Below are 19,227 nucleotides of genomic sequence, written 5' to 3' on the forward strand. Positions count from 1 at the left end.
TTAATTTTTATCCCTCCCTATAGAAGCAAACTCGGGTCCTGTTCCTTGTTGACCGTAATGTTAGCACTGTGTAACTATTTACAGTAACTATAGGATGGGGATTTTCCTCACAGGTTTTGGGAGAATAATATCAAGAAAACATCTTGTAGTATTGTTTTTCCAGGAGCAGTGAATTAGTTTGAGAGACAGTATCAGCTGCAACTTCATCCTACATTGAGCTGGAAACCTCTCACTAGACTGTAAGAAAACTAACAACTATTAGGAAAAGGAATTTCAAAGATAATTGCTTGGATATTCCTGAGAAAGAATGTGTTTTGTTGAATTATTGGTTTGCTGTGCAACACTATTGGAAGCGTTCCAACTGAAGGTGGAAAAAAGCATTGATCTGTTTTTCAATGTCAGGAAAGTACGATATCTTGGAAAAGATCATTCAGAGAAGAGATGGAAATAGGATACATGACAAGATGTAGGCATTTATTTTTCACAAGACAAACAAGAGAAGAGATCCCTCCCTTGCCACCAGTGCGTGCCGAGGTCTGGGCGGGGGTCCTCAATGATGGCAGGAAAACCGAAGCACAGGCCAAGAGTCTGAGGAAACCATAGCTGTCCACCTTCGACATCGAGTCCGCAAGCTGGCAAGACGCCGGTCACCATGCAGTAGAGTTTATAGGATATCGTGCATCTCCTTCGACCGACGGATGTTGAGCGGCTGACGTCCCCCACGACTCTGGTCAAAGCCATCCTTCTTCAGTGTGGGGCCGTTATGCGTTGAGCAAAATCAATGGCTTCATCTCGTCCAGAACATCCATACGTCCGCCGCAGCGGCATAGGCCACCAGACTGGGACCCGGCGGCCTGATCAGTGGACTCGGAACTGGCGCTGCTTAAATATCCCCATCTGTGAAGCAGTCCAGTATGCAGTGGAAGAAACAAACCATATAAAACATGACAACGTGTACAAATAAAACGACCGCTACTTTCTACATGGTTGTGACAGCAAGAAATGAATTAAAAACGAGATCTGGAGTCCTGTGAAGCACAGCGGGGGGGGCAGGTCCTTGTGTTTCTCAACGTCTGTCCTGAGAGAGAGGGGGGGGGGGGGGTTAATTAATGATGAGGCTGCATTAATGAGACTGACCAAACACTTGTCTTGATATGGAAGAACAAATTAATACTTAAATATATACTAAGATATATTTCTAAGATTAATATTGGTTGTGTGTTACTATGTGTAGATGCCCATGATTGACATATTCTTGGAAATTAAAATAAATCAGTCAGTCTCGGATAATAAGCACTGATCGAGTCCGGCGGTGTGGGCCGACTGGTACCAACCCGCGCCCGGCACCTCAGTCCTGCGCGATGGACGGGAACTTGAGCTCCGAGATCTCCGAGTCGGGGGAGCTGCTGCCACTGCGGTCGCTGTAAGTGTCCCTGCGGTAGACAAGTACAGCCCACTCAAGCTTCCGGAAGGAGGTGGAGACGACAGCGACAAAGACAGAGGAATAAAAGGAAGCGGTCTCGGTCTTCTGAACGCCCAGAGCAGCTGTGGAACAGATGTTCTACACCAGGGGTTCCCAGCCCTGGTCCCGGAGGAGCCCCTGCCCAACCGAGCTCTCAACTGCTTAATGTCCTAAATCAGAGACTTTTCATCATTTTAAACAGCAGGGGTTTTAAGCATATGATATGATATACTTAGATTTTCAAAAAGCTTTTGATAAGGTTCCACACCAAAGACTGATCCTCAAATTGGAAGCTGTAGGCATTCAGGGTAATGTAAGTAGATGGATTATGAACTGGTTGATGTATAGGAAACAGAGGGTGTCGATTAGAGGAGTCGCTTCTGACTGGAGTGAGGTTGTTAGTGGAGATACACAGGGATTAGTATTAGGGCCTGTGCTTTTTCTAGTCTATATTAATGATCTGGACTCTGGGATAGTTAGCAAACTTGTCAAATTTGCAGATGATACTAAAATAGGTGGCTCAGCAGATACAATCTCGGCAGCACAGGCTATTCAAAGGGACTTAGATAATATTCAGTTGTGGGCCGACACCTGGCAGATGAAATTCAATGTGGACAAGTGCAAGGTATTACATGCAGGTAACAAAAATGTCCCTATAATTACACTATGAGAGGAATAGAACTAGTCTATGTGGACTCCTCACTTTCTCCATCCAAACAATGTGGGGAAGCAATAAAAAAGGCAAACACAATGCTAGGGTATATTGTCAAAAGTGTAGAATTGAGAACAAGGGCAGTGATGTTCAGACTGTACAATGCACTAGTTAGAGCTCATCTGGATACTGTGGACAGTTCTGGGCTCCACACTTCAAGAAAGATATCGCTGCTCTAGAGGCAGTTCAGAGGAGAGCAACCAGACTTATTCCAGGTCTGAAGGGAATGTCCTACTGAGAGACTGAGGACCTGAACCTTTTCACCCTGGAACAGAGGAGACTACGTGGGGGCTTGATTCAAGTCTTCAAAATCATGAAGGGCATCGACCACATCAAACCAGAGGAGCTTTTCCAGATCAGCAGGGACACACGCACCCGGGGACACAAATGGAAATTGGGCTTCAAGGCATTCAAGACAGAAAACAGGAGACACTTCTTCACACAGAGAGGCGTCACAATCTGAACAAACTCCCCAGCGATGTGGCTGAAGAGACAATTTGGGAACATTCAAAAACAGACTGGATAGGATCCTTGATCACTTAGTTATTAATGGACACCAAACGAGCACGATGGGGTGAATGGGCTCCTTTCGGCTGGACACTGTCTTATGTTCTTAAGTGAAGTATAAAGCCATGATTAAAAGAAAACTTTTTATTACACAATTTAAAGAGTCAGATCTAAGCAGAGTGTTCCTTCAATTCTGATCCGAGTCTGTCGTAAACAGGGAGGCACTCACCGTGGGGACAGGCGGCATCCTTTCTGCAGGTAGCTCTGCAGTTTCCCCGCAGAGGCCAGGAGGAGCCCGAAGTAGGGGGGTGAGGGCTTGATGGGCCGAGAGGTGAACTCGGGGTGGTACTGCACTCCCACGAAATACGGGTGATCTGTGGCATGAGAGAGAGAGAGAGAGATTACGTTTATGTATTGAAATGTACCTAATCATACAATTTTCATTAATTTTCTTTTTATTTATTAATTTAAATTAATGTACAGATGTTTAATCTATGTATTTATATTCATTCTATTTTTTTGTTTTACTTTATTTTCTATAAATCTATTTTTTCCTGTTTATATGTCTCAATTATATCACATGCTTTGGCAATACTTGTATACAAATGTCATGCCGATAAAGCTTGAATTGGAGATAGAGAGAGTAGCAATACACATCTTGGCACAGGATTTGAGAATTTCTTCACAACGTCACACAGTGCAGACGAGTCCTGTCCAGACGGCCGACCAAAGTCCAAACGTCTCCTCCAACTCAGAGATCGATGGGAGGTCAGAGGTCACACAATCATGTGGGCTGCTTGCACTCTCCCAGTCTCCAGCCCCTCCTCTGACAAATAACACACTTGCAAAATCCCCCCAACCCCCCAAAAAACACACAACCCCCTCCACGTCTCACCGTCCAGCTCAATGGCTTCCATGCGCTCCCCCTCCACATCCTGCCCCACGAAGCGCAGGCCGCTCCTCTCGAAGTGCTCCTTCAGCTCCGGGTTCACCTGGGGGGGGGGGCAGGGAGACAGACACCTGTCAGCCACGCGGGGGGGGGGGCACCCGGGGCTCCGCAGTCACCGCACCCCCCATAATCCAACACAGCCTTCGCATCAACCCTTATCTGCACCCCCGCTCAAGCTTTTACCCCCCTGTAACTCAACAAGGTTGCACCTCGGCTCATCAATTTAGGACACCATCAGCGTTCTGCAAGACTAATGATTTTCTTATGCCCTCTCTGGGCCCGGTTAATCCAGGTGCGTTTTCAGGAAGCCCTGGTTCTGCGTGACCTCACTAAGCATCCAGATAAGGGCATTTGCTGAGGAATCAATAACAACATGGACGCACTAAGCACTTAACGAGAGTAGAAAGGGAAAAATCGGACAAACAGGATTCGTACCTCAAAGCGATGTCTGTGTCTTTCCTCTACAAATTCAGCGTCTCCGTACAGCTTCCCTGGAAAAACAGACAGACACGTAAAACCCTCAGTCTGCCTGAGGACCCAGAGTTAACTTCAGTTAACCAACGAACTGCAGAGATTCAATAGCATTTCTTCAGCCCTGAACTGAACACAAGTGTTAAACATAAATCCACATTTCTAAGGGGCCGTTTCTCGATCAGACCACAGGCAGACTCTGGTCCGAATGAAGCGAGAGCAGCGGTGACTCGTATTTAACGCAATGAATGCCACCACGGCCGCTGTGTGAATCTGGGCTCTTACGGAGGGTGGAGTTGGTGGTTTTGAAGTTCGTCCGCCTCTTGCCCAGTCGCATGGTGCCGCCCATCTGTCCCGGGTTGTGTTCTGGCATGTCAATCACCTGGGGGGCGGGGTTAAGAGGTCAGTCGGCGCAGGACACGTGGCACGACTTGTGAAATAGCAGAGAGGCCGAGTGAAGGACACGGATGATCTCAAGGGGTATACGGGATACCTACCACTGGGTGTTTGGTCTCAGGGTTAAATTCAGTCGAGTTGGCATCTGTAAAGAACACACACACATTAAAGCAGATCATTTAGAGCCGACAGCTTTCCGTGCTTATTTTATACTCTTCTCTCTAAACATAATGAACGCTCTTCTAAAAAAAAAACAAAGGCTCTCTCTGGGAACACGAGCATCGGGGTGAGACGATGCACTGCAAACACACGGCCCTGGTTACAGCGCCTCTCCCAATGGCACTGATGCAGACAGACCACAGCTGCCTTCCAGCGTCTAATGTTGTTCATAAGCAGAACATTTTACGTTTGTCTGAAAGCACACACATGTGACCTGGGATAAAAGCATGTTCGGAGGCTTTCCTGTTGATCAGAGCGTCTCACAGACTTACCGGCCCAGCCCAGGATGGACCTGGCGAACTCGCACACGGCCAGCTGCATTCCCAGACACACCCCTGCGGCAGGTATACACACAGTTAGCACGACTCAAATAATACAAGAGTTTTAAGCATCTCCACGGTTCAAAACTGGCATTTCACTTGTGTAGTTGTGTAAACCTACAGCAGGCATGTGCGTCAATACTGTGAAACGGCACAGTCACAGGTTTAATCTTCAACAACCCCCCCCCCCCCCCATTTATAAGGCCAAACACACGCATGCTGCTGTCCGTGTCTGTGTGTATCCTATACTGGACTGGTGTCCTTACCTAAAAATGGCTTCTTCTGCTTCCTGGCCCAGGTGATGGCCTGGATTTTCCCCTCCGTCCCCCGAACACCGAAACCTCCAGGAACCAGGACACCACTGCACACACCACACAACACACAGTATCTTTAGCTTGAGTGGTTGACTAGTGAAACAGAAAGATGCTTTTTTCCTGCCCAGAGCAGTTACTAAAATATATAATCGATAAGTATGAAACACCACTATTACATTATTATTAAGTGGGTGTCACAGTTATTGTTGTGATAATTTAGTATTTTTCTGCAGCTCACGTGGTTTAACAAACACTAACACACAACGCTGTGCACATGTTACACATTACAAAGGTCACGACCTCAATGTAAAACTCAATTTCCACTGCAGGTGTAACTCAAACCATTCAACTGCATCTGATGGCAGACAACCTGGACTCTCAGTGCGTGTGGCTCTTATACCCCCCTGTGATCTGTTAGACAGCCCCGGGGCTGGAGAAGTGTGCACGGTGTCGGCAGTGTGTCAGAGCGCCCGGGCACAGACTGGGACTCACTCGGCACTGCACAGCTTCTGCCAGGCCTCGTGGTATCTCACGGGCTCCTCCTGCAGAGAGGCACTCTCCAGGTCTGCAGAGTCGACATACTGGGAGGGAGGGAGAGAGAGAGAGAGAGAGATGATCAAAACTCTCAGTGCGGCTGGCACTCAGACCCAGCAGAGATGGGGTGGAAGAGGTCAGAGCACACACGTCCAGTCAACCCCCAGCGGTGTGCAAACACACGCTCTCACTCTCTCTGGCGCACACAGACACACGGGACTGAGAAACGTGGGCGTTGTTTAAAACAGTATAGTGTAAAGTCTTTCCAGCTGCCTCATATACCTACAACACTTGGAACTCATGTATACTATACAAGAGGTGGTACTAAGTGATATTAAGAGCAGCCGTGTTCCCCGCTATCCTGTACGGACACCGTCTTCAAGCTCATGTAGAAACGTGGTGCAGCGCAACCGGGGCAGAGACGCTCACCTTGATCTCCAGCTTGTGGTTGATGGCGAGGGCTGAGTGCTCCAGGGCCTTGATGACTGAGGCGTAGGAGTCGGAGAACTTGGTGTACTTTCCCACCAGAGCGATGGAGCAGCTCTCAAGCAGCCGGTCCGACCTGGGGAGACGGGCGAAGGATTTGTTACATTTAACTACACAAACCAGACTAACCAGCTGGGCAACCAGAATAGTTTTCACATCGAGGTCCTGGTCCATGTTGAGCACGCACTAAAAGATTACCCTCCTGCTTTATGCTTCTTTAGGGCAGCAGCTCTGGATGCCGGGACTCCGACGCCCCTCCGCCCACCCACCTGTCCGACATCTCCTTCCACTTGGTGAGCATCCTGCGCGGCCGCAGCTCAATGGGCAGGTCCAGACGGTCGCAGAAGTAGTTGACCACGCCCTGGTCCTCCAGCAGCAGCGGGACTCTGTAGATCGAGGACACGTCATGCACACAGATCACCTGGAAGAGCGAGCAGACGTGTCAGCTGGTCAGGAACAAACACGCACAGCAGTTTACACACAACACAGAGATGCACACACACCAGAGTCCCGGCTCACCTGCTCTGGCGGCACATGACAGAACATGGAGATCTTCTCTTTGACCGCGTTGTCCAGCGGGGTGGAACAGCGGCACACAATCTACAACACAAAAACACCTTTGGATTGGTTTTCGTCTATTAAAGTGAAACAAAATAAATATTTTAAAGAAAGCAGCCCCAGGGGTATTGAAAACAACAAGCACGGTCGTTTTTATTATTTTCATTTCACAGATACCTTGGTCCCAGGGGGCATTTTTTCCTCCCAAACACAATACAATGCCCTGCTTATTACTCAACATTACAAGGTGTTACATCACGCCCACATTACCGAGATCAACATTCAAGTGTTATAGTAGCTTTCCATCACAGGCACTAACGGCAGGGCGCAGAAACAGCCCAAGAGAAAGCGGCACAGAGTCTGAACAGCAGACTTGAGAGGCAGAAGACTTCAGGGTCTAATTGGAGATCTTGAAAGATTACTTAGAAGCAGGAACGGGACCAGGGGAGGAAGATACAAGAGGAAGGAGAGATCAGAAGGTTTTCCAAGGGACAGAGAGAGAGGGAGAAGGAGGGAAGGGAAAAGTAAAGAAAAGGGAGGACAAGAGGCAGGAATAAGGGCAGGGACAAAAACAGAGACAAAAGGACTCACTAACCAGGTCTGGCGAGAGGCCGAGCCCTCGTAGTTCGCGCACACTGTTCTGTGTGGGCTTCGTCTTCTGCTCTCCCGTGGCGCTGGGCTGGAAGAAAAAGAGAGGCACAGTAAAGACACGGTCACCATGCGTTTTTTTTTTCTTCCCTAGTGCTATTTTTGCATCCAGACTAGACGGTCATTCTCCATGCCTCTCGCTGTTCATTGGTGTGAGACACACAGGGCAGGAACGGCCTGTCCTGCAGTGCAGCGATATACACTCACCTAAAGGATTATTAGGAACACCATACTAATACTGTGTTTGACCCCCTTTCGCCTTCAGAACTGCCTTAATTCTACATGGCATTGATTCAACAAGGTGCTGAAAGCATTCTTTAGAAATGTTGGCCCATATTGATAGGATAGCATCTTGCAGTTGATGGAGATTTGTGGGATGCACGTCCAGGGCACGAAGCTCCCGTTCCACCACATCCCAAAGATGCTCTATTGGTTTGAGATCTGGTGACTGTGGGGGCCAGTGTAGTACAGTGAACTCATTGTCATGTTCAAGAAACCAATTTGAAATGATTCGACATTTGCAACATGGTGCATTATCCTGCTGGAAGTAGCCATCAGAGGATGGGTACATGGTGGTCATAAAGGGATGGACATGGTCAGAAACAATGCTCAGGTAGGCCGTGGCATTTAAACGATGCCCAATTGGCACTAAGGGGCCTAAAGTGTGCCAAGAAAACATCCCCCACACCATTACACCACCACCACCAGCCTGCACAGTGGTAACAAGGCATGATGGATCCATGTTCTCATTCTGTTTACGCCAAATTCTGACTCGACAGAAAATCGAGACTCATCAGACCAGGCAACATTTTTCCAGTCTTCAACTGTCCAATTTTGGTGAGCTTGTGCAAATTGTAGCCTCTTTTTCCTATTTGTAGTGGAGATGAGTGGTACCCGGTGGGGTCTTCTGCTGTTGTAGCCCATCCGCCTCAAGGTTGTACGTGTTGTGGCTTCACAAATGCTTTGCTGCATACCTCGGTTGTAACGAGTGGTTATTTCAGTCAAAGTTGCTCTTCTATCAGCTTGAATCAGTCGGCCCATTCTCCTCTGACCTCTAGCATCAACAAGGCATTTTCGCCCACAGGACTGCCGCATACTGGATGTTTTTTCCTTTTCACACCATTCTTTGTAAACCCTAGAAATGGTTGTGCGTGAAAATCCCAGTAACTGAGCAGATTGTGAAATACTCAGACCGGCCCGTCTGGCACCAACAACCATGCCACGCTCAAAATTGCTTAAAGCACCTTTCTTTCCCATTCAGACATTCAGTTTGGAGTTCAGGAGATTGTCTTGACCAGGACCACACCCCTAAATGCATTGAAGCAACTGCCATGTGATTGGTTGGTTAGATAATTGCATTCATGAGAAATTGAACAGGTGTTCCTAATAATCCTTTAGGTGAGTGTACACTACAGCCTCCCTCGTGAGAGGCAGCACAACGCACTGTTAGTGCCCCGAGTGAGGGCCTGTGTCTCTCGGGCCGGAGGGATCAGTACCTGTGGGACGAGGCTGACGTGGATGTTGCAGAAGTTCTCCTTCTTGACTTTGAACTGGAACTGGCGGAAGGCCTCAATGAAGGGCATGCTCTCAATGTCTCCTACGGTGCCGCCCAGCTGAAACCAAGCAGATCACGAGTCAGTGTCCTGCACAGCGATGGCCGTGGCTTTGCCCCGCACCAGCACGCCTCTGGGCAGCAGTGCAGAGTGCCGGGAACAGGGCAGTCGAGGGCAAGGCCAGTCGCACGGGAGAGACGTACCTCGATGACGCAGACCTGGGGCTCCACCTCATCGTCGTCCACAGGGATCTTGGCCTGTCGCATCACCCACTCCTGGATGGCGTCCGTGATGTGCGGCACGACTGAGGGCAGAGACGGACGCAGAGTGTTTACCCCCCAGCGTGTGGACCACCACTCCCACCTCCTCACTTCACTTTTATTCATTTACAAAAGTCTGCTTCCGTAAATAAACGAGCAGATCTTCTGATTGACGGAGACGGTTTCGAAAACTAATTCCCTTCCTCGTCTCTTTCACCCCCTCACTGCTGCGCTCTCGGCCTCGTCTCCTGCTCCGTGCTGCACCCCCCTCAGGCCCGGCCCGGCGCGCTCACCCTGCACTGTCTTGCCCAGGTAGTCTCCGCGGCGCTCCTTGTTGATGACAGACTGGTAGATCTTCCCAGTGGTCAGGTTGTTGTCTTTGGTGAGTCGGATGTCCAGGAAACGCTCGTAGTTCCCCAGGTCCAGATCCACCTCCCCTCCATCATCCAGCACAAACACCTCCCCTAGAAAAACACAGACACGTCAGTGTTAACACACACACACACACACACACTCAGGTTCTCCCTGTCCCGCACTGCAGCCCCTCTGCGCCAATCCAGCGTACCATGCTCATAGGGGGAGAAGGTGCCGGCGTCGATGTTGATGTAGGGGTCGATCTTGATGGCGGTGACATGCAGGCCGCAGGACTTGAGGATGGTGCCCACGCTGCTGGCAATGATTCCCTTGCCGATCCCCGAGATGACCCCACCGGTGACGAGGATGTACTTCATCGTGCCTTCGTGAACCTGGGGGGGAGAAGCAGGACTGAGCTGCGAGGACGGCACCGAGCATTCGCATTCCTCCCTGGCGCTGGGACGGGCTGGAAGTATACATGCACAGGGTCCCGAGAGCGTTTTCTATTCCTTCATTGGCAGCCTAATCTTAACTCACCCCGATGATTTACTGAACTGCTTTCTGTTAAAACATTTGAAATAAACGTACAGCTCAATAATGCTGCAGAAACAGATGCCTTTTACTGGTTATTACCGAGGTTCAGGAGCAATTCCGACTCGTTTCTGCATCGTCCTCTTGTGATCCGTGTCTAAATATAGTGCAATGACTTGGGGTTCTTATATTACTTATTGGCGCAGACGACCATGCGTCCGGGGCTGCAGCTCTGCTTCAACAGCAACCAAAACAGACGACGATGACACAGTAAGGATAACTGATCAATTACTGTACAGAGAACATTGAGCCTTTTCAAAGGGCAGTGTGAATATTGATGTTTTGCTGAAGTGTTCATTTCTTGGCTCTTACCCTGAGTGACTTACTGGTTACGTGACCAATAAGACATTAAAATGATGTAGTCTGTTTCTTTAATTAGGCTGATTGTTATCTATGGGCTCCAATCGGAGTTAAAATGGTTCATGTTTGAATGTCAAAAGAAAAGGTTAAATTAATTGTGTTCTGGTTAGGAATACGTAAAACAAACATTTCCAAGTTTATATATGTGTGTGTGTGTGTGTGACTATATCAGAGAAGTTTCGTAATTTTTATCACAGTAAACTTTGGTTTTGATCTTGCGTATGACATAGAAAAGATCTAAGTTGTGCAACAGGACCAACCAGTTTGTTTAGACCTGCACGCCTCATTAAAACAAAGGTCGCGTCCATGTGGCGCAGACGTCCGCACCGCTGCGCTCCTCCGCCAATGGGATCGGCGGGATTGTGCAGATCTGCGCAGTACTGCGGACATCTGCTCTACAACAACGCGACTCGTTGTAATTGAACGGTTTCGACATCGCTCTGCGCCGCTGGGTTTCTGCGTCCCCGAAATAACACGTCACACACCAAGGCTCACCCAATTGGCTAGTCCGCGCTTGTGGGCGGGCTCGACACCACGCCGCTGCAACCCCCGGGCAGAAGCGTAAGAGATGCGGCCGAGTGGCGGGAGGCGAGGGCTGCTCCCGGGCTGCACTGCGGCGGTACCCCGGCGCTTCAGCACGACTGTTACACTAAGCAACTCTGCACAGAGGAGAGAAACCAGCCGCGCGTTACTCCTGCTGCGAATCAAGCGGCCACAGGGCACCGTGCGGCTCAGATGAGGCCCGGCTCTCGGCCCCGTGTGCTCAGCGCAGCAGAACCGCCTCTGTCGCGGCGCACTGGCCTGTTCATCGCCACGTCCTCCTCCGTCGTGCGCTTCAGTGTCTTACTGCGCCGGCGAGCGACTCCACAACGAGCCGGGAAACGCAGGCGGCGCGCAGACATGGCGGGGAAAGACAATGCGCCATCTGAGCGTCCCTATAGCCTCTCATATCGGTTACACAGACAGACATGAGCAGCCAAACCCACACGAGCAGCTGCGCCTCGACCCCCTCCAACACCAGCAGCCCCCCAGTGAAGACCTGCGCATTATTCACTTCCACCGCCTCGCCTATTGTGCATGAATTGTGCATTGAAGACAGAAAACAGGAGACGCTTCTTCACACAGAGAGGCGTCACAATCTGAACAAACTCCCCAGCGATGTGGCTGAAGAGACAATTTGGGAACATTCAAAAACAGACTGGATAGGATCCTTGATCACTTAGATATTAATGGACACAAACGAGCACGATGGGCGAATGGCTCCTCTCTGGACACGGTCTCCTCTCCCTCTCAACCCGCGTGTGAGCAGCGCGCTCGGTGCAGTGCTGTAGTAGTGTTGTAGTTCATTACTCACCGGCACCGCACACAACGAGTCTGGATCTTGGAGGACTTTTATTCTTCAATCTGAACTCACAACCGAGGCCGGTCTGGAGCGGGATGCCAGGTCGTGTTTACCCCACAAATAAGTCACCCGAGCCGGGAGCCGATGCACGTGTGCGCCGCCGCAGCGCAGACAGCCACGCTGCGAGTGACGTCAGGGGGGGGGGTCTGAGAGCTGCACTGTGGGAAAGCGAGGCTGCCCCCCCCCCGGACTGCGACACACCGGCGAGCTAATCAGACACCGAGTCCAGCACATTTCAAAAGGGCAAACGCAGGGAGCAGTGATAGCATCGGAGGTGGATAACAGCCTCACACAGCAGCGCAGAGGCTCTGTTGAAAGCGGCCCGTGTGGGTCAGTTCGGTGCCGCTTTTACACGATTAAGATGAGACGCTGGTACAGGTTCCTGGGCTCTACATGCACAGCTTTATACAACAGCTTCACGCAGAGCTGGCTTTGCATCGCACCCCTGGCTGCAGTGGGCCACCCGTAAGATGGCATGCATAATATTCAGAAGTGCTATAGATGGCAAATGTTTCACCAGCATTACTACGGATTAATTATTATTCAAAGGTAAAAGGAAAAAACGTTATTGACAGACACGCCAGGTGTCTTGCGACGCTGGAGGGTCACCACGTCACAATCACGCCGTGTTTTCTGTCGTGAACGTTAATACACCCCGGCCGAGTCCCCTTTTTCATCTGCTATTAATTGTCCGTGTCGAAATGTCTCTCGGTGTCTTTTCGTGCGTGCTTCGCCAGCACCCCGAGCGACCCGTGCCCCCGAGCTCACCCTGCCGCCGGGGCTGGGCGTGGGGAGGCGCAGATGGAGCCGGTGGGCGCTGCGGTCACGGCTGCGGGTGTTGCTGTTGCACCTGCACCCGCAATGATGAGTTGGATTGAATCCTTGGAAACCCCCGATACATACATAATTACGCAATAGTTTTAAACCTACACATTTAAATCTAATTAATTCGTTATGATTCGTATATAAATGCATATACATTGGAATAAGGTTCTACTGAATTCCTGTGTATTTGCATCCCATCCGGATTTACCTGTTGGTGTCACAAGAGGGCACCCGATCCCAGATGCCCCAGTGCGGCTCCAGTCACCTTCAGAGCAGAGATCCCGGTGAACTGAATCAGGATCCTGCTTGTTTGTTGTTGTTTTTTACATCCAAACCATTAACACAATTAATTCACGTAAAATGGACATGTGCCCAGAGTATTTAGTGATTGAAGCTGTATAGAAACCAAATCTATACATTAAAAAACTAACCCTTAGAAGAATGATAAACATTTTAAACGTTTAGAATTGGCCTTTTATTTTGTGGAGTTTTGCTAAGCAGGAAGCTTGTTAAATATTGTGGAACAGTGCTTTTCATATGCATGCGATATAGAAAAGTTGAATAACTTAGTTTTCACTCTTCAAGGTCCTAGTCCACGAGATTTATTCAGATTTATTTGCGTGTGAAGAGGAACAAAGAAAAGTAAACTGGCATCTCTGTTGTCTTATCTGATCTGATCTGGAAGTCACATGGTGCATGTGCTTTTATTTGATAGCTGGAGTTCATATAGAGATCATTCCTGCTTTTACAGCCCGGGAGATAAACGGTGCAGCTCAGTTTGTAAGCAGTCAGTTGCGGCTCTATGCGCAGGTTGACACACAATGGATACAATCTTTCTTTTCAGGCTCTACTTCACGCTGTGTCTGTTCTTCACTTTCTGTAAAGGCCAGGCTGCTTCAGGTGAGTAACTGATTATACCCTTATTAGTAGAACTGCAACACTTAAAATAAGTACATCACATGTGACTCTTTAATTACTACTTTGAATGTGTTTTTTAATATTAGCCTTCCTTATGAAACGACCCTTTAAGAACACCAAAGCTGTATTGGAAATGCTTTGTTTTACACTGATGTCTATAGGGAAACAACCCACAACCCAAAAACAAATACACAACTCTACAGATTACATCACAGCAGAGTTGAGTTGCCCTTTTTCAGCGACATACCTACCTGAAAACCCAGTTCATGATTTTCCTCTATGTGTATTTAATAGTCACAATGATTTCCATGATCTTCCTTTAAGGAGTTATCGACACATCTGTGCCTATGGGTTGTTCTTTAAATTGTGCACACATGTGATAGCAGCACAGGATTGTGAAAGGATTCAAGATGGGATTACTCTGTTGTTGTTTTTTATTTTCTAACTCTAGTCAGGACTGTATTATCCAATATGGCCTATGAAAACAAAAGATGTCCATGTGTTTTGTTTTTAGGATATAAAATGTAGTAAATCTTCTTGAAGTATATTTATATAACAACACAAGAAAGATAGGCACAGTTTATATAGAATAAAAAATGTAGATCAGACTGTAGGAGTCGTTAGGATTCTCTTGTGATCCATGATCCGTACCTGGGCAGAGCTTGCTCATGCACTTGCTCATATCAGTGTCTGGCATCTCACAGGTCACTTCTGGCACATCACAGACCTGCACTTGGACACGAAGTACAATCCGGCAGGCGACCCCGTGTCAGTCTGTCCGTCCAGCGCGTCCCGGCCGGTGCAGAACGCGGGGCGGTTTGGGGATTATATCTGTGATTCACCTTGGCTTCTCATCAACTCCTCCATCTACGCCATGAGAGACATCCTGCCCGACCCGGACTTCATTGTCTGGACTGGGTACCTGAGCTCCTTTACTACACCAACACTCACAGCAGCACTGCAGACACACGCATGACTGTAAACATGTGACAGGGCTGTTCTGAAGGGTGTACAGTATAGGGGTGTCACAAAGTTAAGGGTCCCTTCTCATTTCCTGGTCATTCGAGCAAGAACAACGGATTTGGAAAACAACGCTTAAGGGTTTCAAATCACTGAACAGAAAAAAATGTCCTCAGTATCGGACCTAAAGATTCTCAAAGTGAGTCTAATTTGGACGAGTTCCTTGTAAAGTCATTCTGAGTAGCAGGTTTATTCAGAATAAACTATAGAGTGAATCACCAAAAATCAAAACCCTTATTATCAGGGGTCTGTGACCAGCCTCCTTGGTCAGCATATTTTTGCACTCCTGAACAAGAATCGTACTTATTCTGCAATCCTCAGACACACGGGCCGCTCTGTGCGTGAGCAGCAGATCAGATGTTACTGTGTATTGTATTTGTTTCTTTTTTAACACTAAGCGCTTGTTTATCTCAATGGTAGCTGCTGTGCTTTGCAGTTCAAATGCAATAATGACACTTTCAGCCTTCTGACTCCGTGTGTGTGTGTGTGTGTGTGTTTCTTTGCCAGGGATGATACTCCTCATGTGCCCAATGAGCAGCTCGGGGAAGAGGCCGTCCTCGCCATCGTTGCCAACCTCACCAACATCATACAACAGGTGTTCCCAGGTAGGACCCGAAATGCACCGACATAAACCTGTCTATTCATTTTTATTAAATAAACCCCTTGTAATCCGCAGCATACGGGTCTCCTGAGCCGAAGCCCAAACAAATAAGCGAGAACGTCTTGAAATTGTGAAGATTTGCTCACGAAGGAGTCGCACACTGTCAGACAATGATGTAAGCCCTGGCAAAGTAAATGGGTGTCAAAACCATGCTAAAACTGCAAATTACCAATGCAGATATACTGAGGTTAACGTTCATGAACGTATTGGACTGAGTCCAGGGACTTGCAGTTCTGTCCTCCCTAAACCTATTTCTTCGTATAAATCTTATTAGAAAGAACAAAGTGCTTTTAGAATCGGGGGGCATTGACCACTGCCTGCGTCTGTCTGTCTGTCTGTCCCAGGAACCAAAGTGTTCTCCGCATTGGGCAACCACGACTACCATCCCAAGAGCCAGCTGCCGGCTGGAGAAAACACCATCTACAACAGGACTGCGGAGCTGTGGAAAGCGTGGCTGGAGCAGGACTCTCTCCCCACCTTCAGGAAAGGTAGGCTTTGAAAGAGCCCCGTTCCTCTGGAGTCACAACTCGCTGCCAGAGCCATTGCCAGTCTGTTATCCATCCTGTACACCACTCTGCACAGCTGTCAGACTATGACAGTGCAGGGAAAACCCAGAGGGAAAGTCCCGCTTTTAGTTGTAGCATCAGAGCGTCACCACTGAAAGTGATACAAGCTGAGCTGCAGCTTTAGAAACATACTAACACACAATGTTTTCAGCAACAGAACACCAACAAACCACCAAACACAAAAATACACAGCAATAACCAGACCAGAAACAAACACTTTTCCCCATTTAGATTATTAAATATAAATTCTGTGACAATCAGACGCAGATTTTGATCCGTACCCACCCGCTTGCCTGTCTCTGCCTGTGGTCAGGTGGGTTCTACACCGAGAGGCTGCTGAAGCAACCGGGCCAGAGAGCGATGGTCCTGAACACCAACCTCTACTACGACCAGAACAAGGTGACCGCAGAGCTGCAGGATCCAGCGGGGCAGTTTCAATGGATGGATAAAGTCCTGGAAGCAGCTGCTGCCAACAATGAAAAGGTACGGACCTCTCGCTCAGAAGTAACAGGTACAAGAAAACAGCACATGACTGAGGAGAAAAGCTTGTGAGGCCCCCAGTCACCCCTGGGCCCTTCACTGGCCTCCCTGTGTCTTCAGGTGTACATCATGGGACACGTTCCTCCCGGGTTCTTCGAGAAGAAGCGTCTGAAGCACTGGTTCCGGCCGCAGTTCAACGAGCGCTACCTGCAACTGGTCCAGAAGCACCACGCGGTCATCGCCGGCCAGTTCTTCGGCCACCACCACACCGACAGCTTCCGCATGTTCTACAGCCAGGACGGTAGGGCCCCTCACCGGTCCTGCTCTTCTCAAATAGTTCTCGCTAAAGACAACACCGATAACCGGCTCATTGTCAGCTGGGCTTCGACAAGGATTTTGGGGTGTTTTTCCCCCAGGACCCTGGCAGTTGCTCAGTGCATCTGTGGAGAGTTCTGGTGTCTCGTGCAGAGCTGGGGAACAAGTCCCGTTGGAGGCTTTGCTAAATTTGGCCCACGATCCCAGAATTCAGTAATCCCTCGCCAACTGTGGGGGTCCTGTTCTTGAAACCTCCCGTTGTTGGCAAAACCACGGTTGATAGATACTAGAGCTTATGGAGGGTAGGTTGTCCACGGACAGGGTTACACTGATCAGAGCCTTCGGTTGCATTTTCATTCACTAAACAAAGAGATAAAAAGCATGAATGAATTCCGCGGCTGGCAAATACACGGTCGGAGAGGGATTACTGTTCTGAGAAATCAGTCCTCATTCCGCCTACTAGACCTCTCTATCATGGTCTCTCTCTCTCTCTGTCCAGGTTCTCCCATCAGCACCATGTTTTTGACCCCAGGCATCACGCCCTGGAAGACCACTTTACCCGGAGTGGAGAATGGCGCCAACAACCCTGGCATCCGAGTCTTTGAGTACGACCCCGACACGCTGCTTGTGAAGGTAGAACCCGACACCTTGTCACTGGGGCACCAACATCTGCGTCACTGCAGCTCTGGGAACTGCAATCACAGTTACTCGTGTCTGAGAAAGATCCTTCCTTTCCCTGCTAATGCATGCTTTTGTTTATTCAATCTGGAAATATTCTGCTGACACACAATCTAGTCTGGGGGCAGCAATAGCAATGCCAACCTCAGCTGATCAAAGTGCTCAGGTTTCCCCTCTTGCTTAAGATGCTTTAATGGACTTTACTACTTTATTACAGCAATTGTGTGGCAGTAAAAGGTTATAAAGTCACTGTGGTTTAATTACAGGGGCAGGAGGAGTGTATCATTAGCATTTTATGTCATTTCTTATCCATCTGGATATGTAATCAGTGATTCCATGACCTCGTTCCACCTTCAACTCGCTGTTCCACACACACACTGCAGGCACACCGAGTGACAAAAAAGAAGAAACGAAGGAAGGGGTGGGTCAGCACGTTACAAATCCCAGATTCGTGAAATATGTTTTGTTAAAAGATAACAAACACCGACAAAATCCACAAAACAGGCTGAAGGTTTGCTACAGCGCTACATTTGCCAGCCCTTAATCCCGCTGTCCGATTCAGAGTCAACACCCCATGCTATCGAAGCCTCTCCCCTCTCTTCCTCTCGCCAGGACATCGTCACCTACTACCTGAACCTGACCTACGCCAACCTGGCCCGCGCCCGCTGGGAGAAGGAGTACCGGCTGTGCGAGTCGTTCCGCGTGCCGGACGCCTCTCCGGCCTCCATGCACCTGGTCCTGCGGCGGCTGGCGGAGGAGAGCCGCTTCCTGCAGACGTACTACGACTTCAACTCCGTCAACTACGACCTCTCGCCCTGCAACGCCGACTGCCGCCTCGACCACGTGTGCGCCATCCGCGCGGTGGGCTTCCCCGAGTACGAGCTCTGCGTGCAGTCCGCGGCGGACCCCCGTCTTCCGCCGCTGCCCACCCTGCTCTGCCTGGCGCTCACGCTGCCCTGGGCTGTGCTGTGACTGTATTAAAGAGCTGGACGGAGCGACCAACGAACCGCTTCGATTGTCATTCCATCCCCCTTACGTGTTCAGTACAGGTCTGCCCAGCGATTTGGAAGTTTTCCAAGGGTTTTATCAAGTCTTTTATTTATATGGTTTCATTAATTTGTTACAATCTAAAATATGACCTGATTTGCATAATGGAATCTAAATTCTCTGGCACAGCTATTGTTCAATTGATTCACGCATTAAAGCCAGGCCTGTGTCCAAGGGCTTATCTGCCAAATGAAGGGCATCGTTTCATCTCTGCTGTTGCGATTTCTGTTCAGTTTGGATTTGCACTCTGCTTGGGGTCTCATGGTTTGCTAACATTTTTACTGTTTTCTGTAGTAAATCCTTATTTTAAAGATACTTAATTGGAACATTAATCAAAAAAAACTTTGAACGCAAAAGCAAACGTCTTTTTAATATCGGTCTCCTCAAGGTTAGTGAAAGATTACACAATTATACACAATACTGGGTGGGCTCTCAGTTATGTCCGTCTAATCCCTGTGAAACACAGAACGTGAATCGACACACTTTGAACTTTTATTAGAAAGATCTGTAGAACAGTCACTGCAATTCTTTGCCGGATGGTTTGTAATCCCCCGGCATCTTCTAGAGGGTGTTTAGGTGTCTGTTGAGCTCAGCCGGTGTTTTTTATCACCACAAAGCCAA

General features: G+C 48.9%; 2 protein-coding genes across 7 annotated transcripts; one reads left to right on the forward strand and one right to left on the reverse strand.

Moving 5' to 3' along the window:
• Nucleotides 1-448: 448 nt before the first annotated feature.
• On the reverse strand, nucleotides 449-12,198 carry LOC136763614 (CTP synthase 1). Of its 3 annotated transcripts, none has more exons than XM_066717729.1 (19): nucleotides 12,049-12,198; nucleotides 9,955-10,135; nucleotides 9,683-9,853; nucleotides 9,333-9,433; nucleotides 9,073-9,189; nucleotides 7,524-7,607; nucleotides 6,890-6,970; nucleotides 6,640-6,791; nucleotides 6,314-6,446; nucleotides 5,843-5,931; nucleotides 5,303-5,397; nucleotides 4,989-5,051; nucleotides 4,599-4,642; nucleotides 4,387-4,483; nucleotides 4,066-4,121; nucleotides 3,577-3,673; nucleotides 2,911-3,055; nucleotides 1,335-1,433; nucleotides 449-897 (listed from the first exon to the last, which is right to left on the reverse strand). In XM_066717729.1, exons 2-18 carry the CDS (start codon nucleotides 10,118-10,120, stop codon nucleotides 1,349-1,351), a joined length of 1,776 nt encoding a protein of 591 aa, XP_066573826.1. In that variant the 5' UTR covers nucleotides 10,121-10,135; nucleotides 12,049-12,198; the 3' UTR covers nucleotides 449-897; nucleotides 1,335-1,348. The 3 variants fall into 3 exon arrangements, with proteins under 3 accessions (XP_066573826.1, XP_066573824.1, XP_066573825.1); XM_066717727.1 differs by having other exon boundaries at nucleotides 449-1,078; XM_066717728.1 differs by lacking the exon at nucleotides 12,049-12,198 and adding an exon at nucleotides 11,190-11,207 and having other exon boundaries at nucleotides 449-1,078.
• smpdl3b (sphingomyelin phosphodiesterase acid like 3B) lies at nucleotides 10,449-18,800 on the forward strand. 4 transcript variants are annotated; one of them, XM_066717734.1, is made up of 9 exons: nucleotides 10,449-10,544; nucleotides 13,766-13,821; nucleotides 14,544-14,757; nucleotides 15,367-15,464; nucleotides 15,865-16,008; nucleotides 16,400-16,569; nucleotides 16,687-16,867; nucleotides 17,381-17,514; nucleotides 18,172-18,800. In XM_066717734.1, the coding sequence occupies exons 1-9, from the start codon at nucleotides 10,537-10,539 to the stop codon at nucleotides 18,529-18,531; spliced, it is 1,365 nt and encodes a 454-aa protein (XP_066573831.1). In that variant the 5' UTR covers nucleotides 10,449-10,536; the 3' UTR covers nucleotides 18,532-18,800. The 4 variants fall into 4 exon arrangements, with proteins under 4 accessions (XP_066573831.1, XP_066573827.1, XP_066573829.1 ...); XM_066717730.1 differs by lacking the exon at nucleotides 10,449-10,544 and adding an exon at nucleotides 12,217-12,561; XM_066717732.1 differs by lacking the exon at nucleotides 10,449-10,544 and adding an exon at nucleotides 12,518-12,645.
• The last annotated feature ends 427 nt before the right edge of the window (nucleotides 18,801-19,227 follow it).

Source organism: Amia ocellicauda, chromosome 11 (assembly GCF_036373705.1).
Source record: "Amia ocellicauda isolate fAmiCal2 chromosome 11, fAmiCal2.hap1, whole genome shotgun sequence".
In the NCBI taxonomy this organism is placed as follows: Eukaryota; Metazoa; Chordata; class Actinopteri; order Amiiformes; family Amiidae; genus Amia; species Amia ocellicauda.